We start from the raw sequence: 15389 nt of genomic DNA, 5'->3' as shown, positions 1-15389 counted from the left end.
CATGTGCAAAGTTTCACGTATTGTCGCGATAAAAAAAAACAAACTAACAAAGTTACGTTTGCACACTACGCTGTTTGAATTTCTTCTCGCCATTCTTTTTTCTGGTTGATAACAAAAAGACGCTAGTGTCCTGATTTATTGCATTACAGACAATTGTAGAAGGCTTCTGATGCAAGAAATTTGAACAGCGGAACCCGTAGGCTCGCCTTTGCTCGCATTTATTTTTATTACCATGCACACGTGCATGGCTTGCATTACAGCACAATTTGAACTTATGATGCTAAAGGGTGATTCCATGTAAGATCAAACAAGGGGATGGTCAGCCGACCTTATATATTGATTTTAAAGTTTCATATATTGTTGCCCGATGACTGGAAAGAAGATATCAGCTTTGGTTTTGCTGCCATTTTTTTTTTGGGGGGGGGGGCATAGGAAATTAATAATAACGAAGGAGTCAAGTGCCACGCTTTTGTTCTCTGTTGTTTTTGACAACTCTGGTTATTGATTACAGAAAGCATAATAAAGGTAGGTAGCTGAAAATGGTCTCACTAAAAATATGCATGCTTTTGTTTGTATTCAGATAATTTTGGTTTTTTGGGAAGCGTAGATTTTTTTTATTTACATGAACAATAAAAGAAAGGTTGGTGCCGCATAACTGTGCCAGCTACTCCTTTCCACCAAATTTATGAGAAACACCTAGTCTGTTTTTATAAAATTTCTTAAAGTATAATAATCGGTTCAGAAGAAAGAAAAGGTGCAGTATCTGTCACAACAGGTGGGAGTGAAAGCGGAAAGAGAAAGGGGTGCCTTAGTGGAGGGCTAAGGAGTAATTTTGACCACCCGGGGATCTTTAACGTCATCACACAGCACACGGACACCTCTTCGTTTCGCCTCCATCGAAACGCAGCCACCGGAGGTCGGGATCGAACCCGGGTACTCTGGCAAAGTAGTTGGGAATCTTCACCACTGCACCACCACGGCGGGGCGAAATCGGCCCAGGAAATAAAATTTTGCCTATTTCACAGGCCTTGTGTCTCAAAAAAAGTTTGTGGTAGAGCAACAATACTTCCACACTATGTTCTCAGCATAATTATCTATCAAACTGCGAAAGCTTATATTTATATAATGCTTCAATACAGACATTAAGATCATGCTAATTTCAAGAAAACAGCGAACAATAAAATTTTTAATTTTTTTTACATTTTTTAAGCTTTGTCCACCTATTCTTCTTTACTTCAGCTTTTAAATTTATTGAAAACATATTGCATAATTTTATTGTGCTGGTAATTACAACCACTCCAATAACGCCCTTGCACAAGTCTCAGCGTACGACGCAGGTTTCAAGATTCTAAGACATTTCTGAATCTCACACCATTTTTCAATTGTGGCATAATATTGTACTTAGACATTTATGTCTCAATGTTGCAAATTAGCTGGCAGACACCGTAGTGAATGATTTGAAAATTTGTATGCGTGGTGTTCCTGATGCGCTTGTGGCATTGGGCAGCACGGAGATGTTTTTCGAATTTTATCTTCACCAAAACACAGATTGCGCAAAAATATGATACAAAAATATGATATGAGCAATCAACATATTCCAAATATTATTAGTAAAATGAAAAAATTGTGAAGGTCATGGAGAACTGCCTCGTTAAAACAATGTTTCTTGGCTGCAATCGTTTATTTTAATCATTCGACGGCGCACATTATCTTCATTCCTGTGCGCAGTTTCTTTGTTTCTTTCACGCAGTGCAGGCTATGCGTGCCGGCATAAAGTGTGGATTGCAGATCAAACGCGCGGCAAAAGACCCAGTCTGACCGTGTGGATGCCGTCATCTGAAATAGGCAAGCGCATCCGGCTACACATAGCTCTGCTTTTATTGTGTTCGATACTTCGCTTTGCCACTGGAGCACCACGTTCTGATACCATCTGGCGAAGCGCAGTTTCTCATGTGGCAACGGTTGTCGCACCCGCAAGGATGAAGCAGGTGCTCAAACCTCCCCGACAGCATTTTGATCTTGCTTCCTTCACCACCATGTTATCGGCGTCTGGCTGCGGTGCGAACAAAGGACGGATAGACTAGAGAAGCTCCATTGCACATGCATTCAACAGCTACCCAAGAGGCATTGCACCGATGGCATGATGCCATGAAGTTGCTCTTCAATTGGCCAGACGTGGCAACAATCCGCTAGAAGCGCGCCCGGTGCACGCTTCGGAGCGGCGAGCGCAGCGCGTTGTGCTCGGAAATGGAGTTATTTGTTTAGTCAGCATTACGGAAGTTTCTACCTGCTCAGAAGTCGGGGTGTAAATATCGAAAAAGAAATATCTAAGGGCTGAGGCCTTTTAATGCTGATTTAGGTGGGAAATTATCAGCGCGCGCGCCGGTGCTCCATAGGCACGCCAGCCGAACCGGCGCAGAGGCCGCGTCGCGCCGTCGGAGCACCTCTCTTTCTTCCACTGTGTTCCCGACAAATGGCAAGGGACACATACTATAACACTACACATGGAAATGGGCAGGGAAACCACTTTCCATTGAACATGGCTTTTGTTAGCAAGGTTTGAAGTTGGGTAGTCGGTTCTTGGTTCTTGTGTATCTCTCTGCATGCAACAGAATGTTGGTAGTAGTGCTCATGTTGTGTCCTGTTCTTTCATTCTTTTCTGTGCATGGATTTCAATTTTTTTAGCAGCCTTTCACATCAAAATCATCCCTGTCAGCCTCGCTTCAACCACTGCACAAAAAGGCTGCTCTCATATCCCTCTCATTGATCCTGTGCGAGCTGAGGCCACCTCATCCCCACTGATTTCCCAATCTCATACTTCCACATGATCACGCCAACCGTAGCTATGCTTGCATACCCTCTCGAGATCTATTCCAGTACTCAAGTTATCAGTTTCTTGCCTTTGCATTGCATGCATTACCCAAGCCCATTTCTTCTTCTCGATTTCAATGAGGATGTCATAAAGCCGCATTTGTTCCCTGACCCACTCTTTCTAGTGTCTAAACGTTGCACCTTTTTTTCGGCTGCGAGTAGGACTTCATTTATAGAGGTTCGATTGTAAAACCCCTTTATAGTAAAGTATTAAAGTCACTGGGACAAGCAAAAATCTTTACTATATCAGTTTTTGGTGATGGCATGGTCCTAAGATGCTGTATGGTAGTTAAATGGGCCCTTATTGAACACGTCTTGTTGCTTAATAAAAAAAGAACAAAAACTGCTCTGAAACACCTTCCACTTCTCTGTTTTAATCTCTGTGTAATTTTTTTCAGCTATAAAAATGTTTTACATCTTGTAGAAGTACCTCTTAAGCATGAGGACAATTAGGCTACGAATACAACCAAGTTTCATTTCATGTGAAAACTAAAGCCTTGCATGAACGCCGTCTCACTTCTTGCTGTTTCTGTCTTGTAAAAGGCATTAAATGATAAATGAACGTGGCAATCAAGCGCTGCAAGACCACACACGCTGCACCTCCACTTCTTTCCTCCACTACCTCATGCTTCGTGCTGCACAGTGCTGTGAATGTTTGCCCGTTTCGTCTTCTTCCCCATTCTTTGCTACACTTTACTATGGACCGCGCCGCCTCCTTCCTAGGTTTGTAGACAGCTTTACCTCTTCGTTTTTATTATACGCTAAATGCTTTCTCTCCCAGCTTCGAGGCCTCCGTAAAGTAGGCTTCTCCGTCTGGTGGTAAAGTAAAAGAACACTTGGTGTTATTTTTTTGTTTTCAAATACAAAAATATTTGCCTCGCGATTCTAGTGCGCGAGCGGCGGTGTCATATCGTGGGAGTCATCGCCGCGGCCAGGCCCACTTTACTATAACTGATTTTTACCAAAAATATCTTTACTATAAAAGGGGGGAAACGTACAGTTGTCTATGGAAGATGAACTGGAACTTCAGCTTCACTTTACTAGTTGAACCCCTTTATAAGAGACATGCACTGGGGAGCAGTTTTTGTCTCTTATATAAGAGGTCCCTTATAAGCAGGGTACCACATTTACATTTTCTAATCATACCTTGTTCTTGCATAGGCATCCTACTGTTAAAATATGCAAAAAAGAAGGGTACACCATGTTGCAAAAGCGTTGCTATGGGTTCTATTTACATATTGCATTTCCTTGGTGGACCACCACACTGACCACACCTTGTAACTTTCGTATATTTATTTACTGCTGAAATAGTTGTAAATCTTGGTCTTCTTCATGGCTGCATTGAGAGCTGTTCAACACAGCCTCTCCCAGCTTGAAAATCAGGCCGAGAGCCTCATGACCAATGTGCCAAAACTATACATGATGGCAAACTATGTTTGCAGATTCGCAACTAAGTTATGTGTCTGGTAACACTACAAGAATTCAAGCAAAAAAAAGCGCCACCAAATCCTAAAAGTAACCAGTTTACCACAGAGGTGCTAGAAGCAGCCAAAACTATTAAACACCACTCACAAAAATATCCCTCAGAAATTTATGCTTGTTTGACAAAGGGTAACAGTGGCTTTGCGTAGCAAGTCTGTGAATGTCGCTACTCAGACGAAAAATAAATGAAAAGCAAACGAGGCCTTTCTGAGTGGAGTTGAAACTGGTTGAATAGCAAGCAGAGAAGTTTATCTGTCCTCGCCAGAGCAGAACAAATTCTGTTTTTATGCCATTTGTTTTGGTCTTGACTTGGTTATGTCTCGCTTTTTAGGCACGCTTATGTCAGCGGTACCACCTGAGCACTTTCTTTGCATTTACGTGATAGATGTGTTGTTCATACTGCATTGTAACATAATAGACAATTTTCGCTATATTCTTCAGACTAGTGGACACAACAGCTATGGTAATTCGTGATAGGAAGCTCCACTAATTGGAGAACCCAACGTGCATGCTCTCAATATGCTTGCTCAGATGCTTGCATATGCAGTAGCACTTGAGCTCTTCGTGGCAAGCCTGGAGAGCTTATCTACATTGCATTCCCACTGCAGCGGCTTCTTTTAGTCATTTCATAGCTGACTGACCTGCTCTTTGTTAGCTGAAGTTATAATTAATAATGATGGCACAGATGTGTCTCTCTTGTTTTCACTGTAGCTGCTACTGAAGCTGGCGGTGGATGGTTCAGCGTCTAATGTTAAAATGTCTGTTACAAGCAAGACTGAGTACCAAATTTCAAGGCTAATTTGTCCTTTATAGCCAGTTGTCTTCTACATCCAATGTCTGTTAAAAAAGAGGCCCAATTAATGAAAGTCATAGGGTGGCCAACCATTTGGGTGAATGGTGTCTCTTATATCGGATTGTCTGTTACATCAGTGTCTCTTATAACGGGGTTCAACTGTATCAGAGTTTTTACTTTATCCGAGTTTACTATAGTGGGGTTATATTCCTGCCTAACAGTATATATATTCATCTTGCGGGATACTGTATGGCTCTAATTCATCAGCGAGAGGGCATTTCACTCTTGTGGTCTGGATCACCCTACTGCCCTGACCTCTGACAACTATAAACGCTTCGCTGACTATGTATCCTAAGCAACCATGCGTTTCTAAGACTACTGAACATTAGTCTAGATTTCTACTTGTTCATTTTCTTGGCCCGCTATACGGCTTTGCTTACCAAGGTCCTCAATCATGTTTTCCAATTAGTCCCCTGAGTTACTTGCCAAGGCAATGTTATCAACCGGTGCACCATAGATTATTACAGTATTCTACGCTAACTGCTATTCCTAACTCTTATCAATCCAGTTATCTGTACACCCTTTCACATATGCAGCAACTACAACATTAGGTCCATAGGCTACGAACAGTCCCCTATGTCAAGTTGGCGTCTACAAGAGAACTGTGCACAAAGCTTTCACAGCACGGAAGTTAAGTTTTCACAGCACAGCAGTTCTTCCATGTGAACACATTACTACAATTATTGCAATTCTGTGTGCATTTCCAGCTTATGCCAAACACAATGCAGCAAGCACAGCATGCAGTTGCAACCCGCCTCAGCCAGCCACACAACATCTCGTATAAAATAATCATTGAACCTTTCTAAAATTATAGTATGTTGTGCACACTGCTTTTTCTTGGCAACAGCCAATTGTTCTGACACCATCTCTAAGTCAAAGCTCACCTTTTCCGGTGACTCGGGTTCCGGGTCTGAGACTAAGTTCTCGTCAACACCGCTGCTTGCAGAGTCAGACTCGATATCATCGTATTTACCAGGCTTGAACTCATCCTCAGAGCTACTGTCCGAAGGCAGTACGATGCGCCGCCTTTTGTGCGATGGCTGTGTGAAAGGCACAAAGGTGGGAAAACATCATGAACACGGTAACCTGATTTTAATGTTGCGTGCAGCATTCACAAATAGCCCCACGACTAATAACTTGTTTTTCATCTGCACGAGGAGCAGTCAAAGATTCATCTTTCCAATAATTTTTCCCTCAGACAAGCCAAGCGCCACGGCCAGAAAATGGCTGTTTACACCCCGTGTTTAACCAGGAGATAACTGGCAGCAATGTGCATTAAGCCCTGCATCTATCACATACAAGACAGATATTCGCCTGCTGCAAGTGTTTGAGGGCCAAAACACAAGGCCGACTACTAACTTCAAATCAACTAGCTGCACAGGCAAGGTTTCCTGCAAGAGGCACCCCACAAGGGTGCCCTTTGAGTTAACTATCTGCAAGTGGCAATATCCAGCAAATGCATTTTGCTCAGACTGGTTCATGCTTGATGATGGTTTGCAGGCTTTAACGTCTAAAAGCGACCACAGTGGAGGACTCCAGAAATTTCAACCACCTAGGGTTCTTTAACGTGCACTGACATCGCACAGCACACGGGCGTCTTGCTTTTCGCCTCCATCAAAAAGCGGCAGCCGAGGCCAGGATTTAATCTCGCATCCTTGGGAACAGTAGTCAAGCGCCATAACCACTGCGCCACCCAGGCGGGAACGTGCTAATGTGAAGATGGAATAAACACTACAATGCATTACTTACAGCCAACACAGAACTAAACTACACTAGGTTGGTTGCAGCAGAAAGGGTAGAACAAAGACAGACGGAGGAACAAACATTCAAATGTGGATGAAGCTGCTGAACAAGCAGCTTGCCAGAGTACAATCACAATACAACTCAGAAGGAAAGGTGCAGTTTAGGTTCTCCCTAACATCCCTAGGATGACAGCACTGTCAAGATTTTGAAATACGGGTTCTTCTTTCTTTTTTTTTCTGATCCCTAATGTCCTCATTGCAGCTGCCATCAACGGGCACCATGCTCACCATCAGCACCATCATCCCCATATGTTAACACTACGCACTAAACGCTATGTATTATTTGCAAAAGCTATGTACACTTAAGTGCTGTGGTAGCCACAGCTCTTGGATCATACCAGTTGGAAAACTCCGCTTCAAAAAGTGACTAGCTTTAATACATACTTTTCAGGTGCCTATGAATTGCCGCAAAAACAAGCTTTCTGCTGTTACCATCATTGCCTTCTAGAAATCACTTTTTTCTTTTTTGTTTGCGACCTTAATTAACTATACAACTATTATGTCTAAGAATTTTCGCTACTGCAACTCTTTAACTTATATTTTATTTTCCAGATGGTCATGCATTTACCAACAATCAAAGTTCGGAACTTAGAGTTTCCTTTAATGGCTGCGAGGACTGCCACTACTCATAAACACCAGAATTCTGACCAATCAGAGCCCCCGTGTTTTGATGCATTGGCCCTATGAAAATTTTCCCAACTGGTAATAATAAAGAGCTCTGGTGGTATCTGCCAAGCATGAAGGAAGCAGTGAGGCTGTAAAGCTGAGATTACTACAGCCTCACCAATCGCTTCATTGCAGTCAGCACAGCGCATGCAGACTTCTTACTCGAAAGAAAGGAAACCTCCAACTATGATTTGTGCTCGCTGGTCTGGCTGCATGGCTATGGAAAGCAAGATGAGAACGAACACAAAAGCGCCTGTCCGTCCTGTCAGCTTTTGTGTTTATCCCCATCCTTCACGCTGCTTCCCCTAGCAAGAAAACCTAGCCTAGCCGAATCCGTCATGCTGGTTGCAGTCATAACACAATCCAAGGCTTCCACATGAGCCCAGGGACGAACATCAGCAAGAGGTTCAGTTTGAGCGGCCTGTCGCCTGCTAACCGGAATACCGACGAGTAAACAAAATGGCACGCACTGTGCAAAAAGACTAGACATGGGAGGCAGCAAAAAAAATAAACAGAAAACATCTCTGTGTGCAGATGCAATGACTGGCACCTAAACCACGTATGTGCACATGCATGTACACACACAAGCATGCACAAAACTGTTCAGAACTTGGGTGTGGTAATTACTGTCACTTTTACGTATTGTAAAGACAGAAGAACACACACAAAGCAAAATTTTAACCCTTTTGCTGTAGGGCGTTTCTGGCTGTGACGCACCCCCAGTGTCGGCTTGGTTTCAGGGAACGAGCATATTAGGAAACGAGCATAGCGATTTTTTTTTATTATGATTGCTATACAAATAACATAGTCAACGGAATATGGACATTTCAGTGTTCTGCAGCTGTTAGTAATTAGCATCATCATCATTATCAGCCTAATTATATATTAGCTAAATAAGGATAATATAAGGAAAAAGTGCTCGATACTTCTTGAGAGTCTGAATCCGAGCTCGGCTCGTATTTATAATCAAAAGAGCCATCGCTCCAGTTCGCAGTCGAAGATCCTGCCCGGTCAGCAATCCGAAAGTAACCGCGCGCATGGAAGGCGCACTTTCGGTGGCCCACACAACGAAGAAAAATGGCACGTTGTGAAATCAAGATGACAGAAGGAGATGGAAAGAGGCTAAAACAACTATGAAAACAACCTCCTTTGCTGTTGCTAGTCGCAAGCAAGGACGCAGCAAGAGAGAGCGAAAGCAGCGATCGAGTCATGTGTCGACGGCGCGAGCCCCTGAACGTGACGCGGCGTCGTAGCAGACATGACAACAGAATAAAAATAAAAACCTGCACACCTACAGCAGTAGCAGAACAATCCTTGAACCCGTAACCACACCCGCACGCCGCGAAACGCGCACACCGTGTGATCATTTAGTGCGATAGAGTAGCGCGCGGAGCGACCGCGCCCCCCAGCAAAGAAGGTGGCGAGGGTGGGCGCGGTTTCTCCATACTCTTCAGTATATACGTATCAACACAACGAGAGGCGAAAATAAGAACTTGCAGAAAGATATTACAGATGGCGCAGCCTGTCTAAGCGTGCCAGTGCGAAGTTTTAAACGCACGATAAAAAACGTACCGATGACACTGTGGGGTGGGGTGGGGGGGGAAGAGCAAAAACGTACCGGTACGTTCGTGACAGCGAAAGGGTTAATAGTACTAGTTTGAAATTGGTTTACTTGAAGCCCCAGCTAACCTTAAAATCCATGAAAACCACAAATTTATCACACAACTTATACTGAATAAACTGACGAGCGAGTGCCCTACTGACTGCACAATTCATCACACTTGGTTGCAGCTGTCAAAGTTCACAACTCGGGCAAATTCTGTGCCACTTCTGCATTTGTCTGCATTTCCATGTTTGCTTACGGCAACTTTTTTTTCACTCGTACGCATCTTAGCGTGTCCGCAGCTGGTGCAGATGGGTTGCAAAGAGCTGGCAGTTGGCTTACTGTTGCTTGAAGAACGTGGCCTTACTCTATGGCAACATGGTTCTGAGCAGGGCTGGTATTACTGAGTAAAAAGAGTGCGTGCCAACAGCAGGTACGGTTTCCTTGCAGTAAACTGTCAGCGCTGCGTATATTCCATGCAATCCTTGGCTAAAGTGCACTGTCGCGGTGAAAATTTGGGGCGGTAAACAATGCTTGTCTGCGTTATCTACTGGGCCCCACACTTCACCTCAGAAACGTGGTTTTTGCGTCAAGAAACCTGTGAGGGCACTGGCACGCTGACACCCTGCTGCTATGAGCCGCAGTGCATTGCTTCCAGAGGCCATGTCTCCACTGAACTGTTTGTAGTGTCGGATAGCCCTTTAATCCGAGACACACAACTGACCCCAGCGCGGATGGTGGAGACACCTGTTGGCTACACGGTGCCCACAGCGGTAGTTGCTCATTTAACAATGTGCAAAGCTTTGCCGGAGACAATGATGAAAACTCCAATGTAGTGCAACTTGTTAAGCAATTGCTGCGCTGTTCCTTTTGCCTTTCTGCTTTGTTTTCAAACAGAGTCAACTCCCGATAATTTAAACTTGATGGGCTCTGAATATTTCTTTGAATGATGCGGAGTTCGAATTTAGATAAGGAAGCCTTTTTGGCAAAGCTGATGTTGATTAGAGCATAGCGGCATAAACTGGTAAGCAAAGTTCGGTTAACACATTCCACTGCAATACAAAGGCACCATTCAATTTGAATATCTGTGGCAGCTTTCCTGCAACAGATTTTTTGCCAACGTGCAAAAGAATTAATGATGTTCCGCTTTTTATATGCAAGACACAAATGGTCATTAACACTGACTGTGCCCTGCCCAGGTAAAGGAGGAAAAGGGAACCTTTGTTTCTTTCTTGCTTTGACTGCCAAGTTGAGATTGACACAAAATCCTTTTCTTGTTTTACTGAAACTTTTTCCACGCACCTGTCTACCAGTAAAGCATGCAGAAGAATGTATCCACATGAACAAAAGAAGATTAGTAAAGCCCACACCCACCTCCTTATCATCTCCCTCTTCCTCGTCATCATCTTCCACCTCCTCTTCTCGACTGCTATCTTCACCTGCAGGATGGAGGATGAGGTCATAGAGTGTTCCACAACAACCAAGACCCTATAAAACCTCTCAAACTTTTCACCCTGCTACACAGCAAAGAAAATAACAGGAGTGGCACCACAGCAACATTACTTCACCAATGATTTTTAAACAATTAGAGAGTTGAAAACATAAAAGTAGCGCAGCACCCTGGCAACAGCACTTATTTCAAAAAAAAAAAAAAAAAGAAAAGAAACACTGCATAAGCCTCGATGCACTAACAGAGGCACCACTGCAGCTAGCGTTAATCCTGTCACTTCCACCGTTTTTCTCTGTTTTTTCTGTGGCAGCGTTTCAAGTTGTCATTTTGGACATGCAGCAGTGCAACTGGTGCGATTGAAAAGTGGCAACAATAAAATAGCTTGCACTGCATAAGTCACAGTGGGATATCTTTTTTTTTTTTTGTTCAATACTCAAATAATGCATCTAATAATACTCAAATAATCTAGAAATATTTTCTGCATGTGGCAAATATCGAAGCAATCAGACAAGTGAAGTACAGTTTCGCATATATATATATAGGTACATTCGAATAACCTGCCCTACGCGAACTGGGTCATGTGGCGCTGAACTTTGCCATTCGTTTCAGTGATGCAACATGGTGTCCTCTGCACGACGTCATTCATTTAAAAAAGTGCAGACATCGTGCAGGTCGAGTTCACGAAAAGTTCAGCAAAACTCTGCACCACGTCAGTGGCCAGTGCCGAAATGGTACAGCTGCAGCTGCTGCATGAAAGCAAACGACAGCTTGAGCGACAATGGCTTGCGTGTTGTGATAAACAGTGAAGCGACCCTAGTTATTCTGCTTGTCATCGAGACCGATGCCCATGTTTGCCAAAGAAATGCCGACGCGTACTTCAAACCATGTCTAACAAGTAAGCATGTGCATGCATTATGATGCATGCCGACTTCAATCATGATCAGTAAAAGTTGTGTGCTTCGTGCCAGCTGCCGCGTGGTGCACATGCATCGAGACTGGTTCATTTCAACGTTTCATTGCGATGTGTCTAATCTGACATGTTGGCACCATTGATATCAGTGGCAATACTCGCAACGAGCCGCGACCACATGATTACGGTTCACTTTTGTGATTACTTGTGCACCGAATTCGTGATCGAATAAATCCTATCGGCTGTGGCGCTAATTATCCCAAACATGTTTTCAAATAGCACATCGCAATAAGTTAATTTTTGCTAGGGGTGTTGTGAAAGTGCATATATATGCACCTTAATCGCGGCAGCGGGCGGTTGAAACACACATGGTCAAAACTGATCAGCATGCATCACACCGTATGCGTGTGTTTATGTCTTGTGAGTATGTGCAGCTGTTTCCTTGGCGAATTCGATTGTGTTCTTGTTGACAAGTGGAATAACGAAATTTCCGGAGTCCTCCACTAAGGCGTCTCTCATAGCCTGAGTTGCTTTGGGATGTTAAACCCCACAAACCAAACCAAATTAACTAAGGTCTTTTCGGCGTTTATTACAATGTGCAAGCCAAAAGCATCGTGGCTGGTTAATGGCAAGACTTCATTATCATGTGCTATTTGGAAATTCATCAAGATAACCGGAACATTGGCGTCGGTTGATGCGAGTTGCACACAGCCGACCACAGCTTGTCAGCGCCGCCAAGGCTAGCAAGCCTGCACTCTATTCGTTCAGGAAGCAGTCGGTGCCCGACGCTGCATCTGAACCGCCTGAACTACTGAAACTGGTACTGTGCGCTTGCACCTCCACAGCAGAACTTTATGGAACTGGTGCAGAAAGTGCAGCTGAATCGAACGAACCTCATATATATACTATAAATCTTTTTATTTTTTGTCCTGCCATTGGCTCCCGCTGTTTTCACCCTGGGTGGGGCACACTGAGCACCTATACAATGGCTTCTGCTTAGCAGCATAGGATGGCACCTGGCAAGCAAATGAACTCCACTGACAAGCCTCTAGATCCCTCTGGGACAAAGCTAAAGTTAACTTCCCCTTCACTCTACCCAGACTATACTCAACTAACCTGTTCACCAATCTCTTCGACAAATTCAATTTTGCAGCTAAAGTAGCACAACTTTTTTTATGTAGCAAGTAGCCGTAGTTTTTTTTTTTTTTTTACATTGTATGCAGTACCAGTAAACAGGCAAATCAATTACATAAAATAATCCTGTCTTTCTTAGGAGCTTTCACAGCTGGCACATAAGCTCCATTTTTAACTTTTAACAACCAGGCTTAGGATTCCAAGGCTGTTTTCTCACCATGATAATCACTTTCACACTAAAAACTTCACACTTCATCTATGTCTGAATCTACACAACATCTTCACTGCTAAAAAGCAGCGAATCAATTTTGACACTGCTAGGACTCCTGTCCTTTTGCTAAGGCATTTCCATGCCTCAAATAAGCAGCAAGGAAAGAATTTGTTTTTCATAAATATTTGTGAAATTACCTGATGTAAAAATGCCTAACAAAAAAAAAAAAAGAAAGAAACAGCTATTTCAAGCAAACAACCTTCTTGTGGTCAAAGATTTACTGACTTTTGAAGCAGTGCCAGCGAACTGAATGGTGTCAACTTATCCACTTGTCTTCTTCAGGGTTTCTAGCACTGATGGTGCAGAGGAGGGGACACAATGCATCGAAAACCTCCTACCAGCATCAGATAAGAAGCCACCCTGTGTGCAGTGGCATCTGGGGTTTAACATCCTGAAGGGGTTCTAAGGTTAAGAATGACTCTGTAGTAGAGTGTTGAGAATTTAGACCACTTGACAACTTTAATAAGCAGCGACACTGCACAGCACAGGACAGCCTTGTGCTGTGCCTCCCTCAAAACATGGCCAATGCAGCTGAGATTCACTTCAGGTACTCCGCCTCAGCAGCTGAGCATCTAACCATCGATTCACCACGACTGCTTCTGGTCACAACACTCTTTACTACTGGCTGCCAGTGAGCTTTCTCGCATACTCCACGTGCATTGGCAGGTAGATAGATGGATTTATTGAAAGGAAAAGGCAGAGAGGTTGGCCCGAATAATTCAAATCTGGCCTGCTACTCTGCACTGGGGAAGGGGAAGGAGAGAAGAAAGAAGGTCATGATGGGTGACGATGTGGGAGAAGGCATATGAAATATATATACAGACACAGCAGCTTGCTTTACAAACGTGAATCAAGTCCGCTGGCGCTCAAATAACGGCAAAGAGCGCGCACTGCCTGGACGCCCTTCCCCTTGTCCTGCCAAGCGCCCAGCAGCAGTTCCTCCGACAGAGGCCTCTTGTCTAAACGCTTCAAGGAAGCAGCTAGCACATTTCTTTCGCTCGCATACTCTGGGCACACCAATAATACATGGTCCACAGTCTCTGGGATGCCACAAGTTAAACATTCCGGTGAGTCCAGCTGTCCAATTAAATGTAAGTATTTGCGCGTGAAAGCCACGTTTAAACGAAGTCGATGTATCAAGCATGTCTGATGACGCGGAATATCACGCGGAACATAAAATTTAAATGTTCGATCAAGCCTTCTTAGACGGATGTGTCGGGCGTCTGGTTGAGCCCAGTAAGCTGCTGTAGCAATATTCATATAACTCTTTAGAAGACACGTCGTATCCGCTCTTGAAAAAGGCACAGCTGTTTGGAAGCCATTGATGAGTGCGCTTTTCGCTTCAACATCGGCCTGCTCATTCCCATGGAGGCCGCAGTGGGCAGGAATCCATTGAAACATTATCGTGTGGCCTTGCAGCTGGGCAGATGTGATGAGATCCATAATGTTTAGTGCCAGGGACTGATAGGCAGTGTGGCGTAAGAAGTTTTCCAAAATTTGTAATGCAGTCTTCGAGTCCGTGAATATACACCATTTTTGAGGTGGTTCCCCACATATATAGCGAATAGATTCTCGAATGGCTACAAGTTCGGCAGCGGTTGATGTAGAGGTATGTCCCAAAAGGAAATGCAGAGTCGTTTTCCGAGCTGGTATGACCACAGCTGCAGCGGATGCCTGTGCCTGTGCATTGGCAGGTGGTTCTGCCAGAGGCTAACTTGGAAAGCAGAATCTATGGCCATGGTAGCCGTGTCTCATTTATTGCTGTACCAGGTAGACTAGAAAGGTTGCAACCCTAAGCTTCCTCCAATGTGTTGCTTTCACTCGCATGAGAATCATCGCTGGTACAAAAATGCCAGTTTCTGGGCCCTGTTGGTAAAGGCTCAAAGTCTGATGAGGCTGAGGGTTGAGTGGATCGCCCACCAATTCTAATGTGGGGAGCACAATTCCGAATCCGAGACCAAGCAGGAAAGCAGAAAGTGGTAACAGCATGCCTGCTGGGAGCACTCTACTAAGCTGGGCAAGCAAAATGACTACAAACCTTCCTTAGGGTCTTCATCTGTGGGAAACAGCAGAACACGATCCTCTAGGTCAAGAGTGAGTGCTTTTTCTGCTTGTTCCACCCCGCTCTTCCAAGCAGCATCGAACAACTGCGGAGGAACCTCAGGATGCCGAGGACCCTTGAACGGCTTGGTCAGCCTATGTGTGTCAAAAAGGGGAAGAGCACGCATAAACGCAGTAATGCATGGAGATATGACAACAACAATGATGAAAAATGAGTACACAAGCCCCAGGGCTACCCAGCCACAGTGATGGAACTGCAGACCTTTAAGTTCTGAGGGGCGATAAA

General features: G+C 44.1%; 1 protein-coding gene across 2 annotated transcripts in view; it reads right to left on the bottom strand.

The window, feature by feature from the left end:
• Window positions 1–15389, bottom strand: part of LOC146193177 (DNA mismatch repair protein Msh6-like) — a 115742-nt gene that overhangs the window by 89733 nt on the left and 10620 nt on the right. For both annotated transcript variants that reach the window (XM_084602592.1, XM_084602593.1), the window contains exons 3-5: window positions 15081–15238; window positions 10652–10716; window positions 6091–6246 (exon numbers count right to left, since the gene is read on the bottom strand). In XM_084602592.1, the coding sequence (XP_084458718.1) occupies window positions 6091–6246; window positions 10652–10716; window positions 15081–15238 (379 nt within the window). The remainder of the gene's footprint in view (window positions 1–6090; window positions 6247–10651; window positions 10717–15080; window positions 15239–15389) is intronic.

The sequence above is a fragment of the Amblyomma maculatum genome, chromosome 4 (assembly GCF_055883805.1).
Source record: "Amblyomma maculatum isolate TAMU_Amacu chromosome 4, ASM5588380v1, whole genome shotgun sequence".
Lineage (NCBI taxonomy): Eukaryota > Metazoa > Arthropoda > Arachnida > Ixodida > Ixodidae > Amblyomma > Amblyomma maculatum.
Note: the sequence above shows the minus strand (reverse complement) of the source record. Positions and strands in the feature narration are given on the sequence as shown.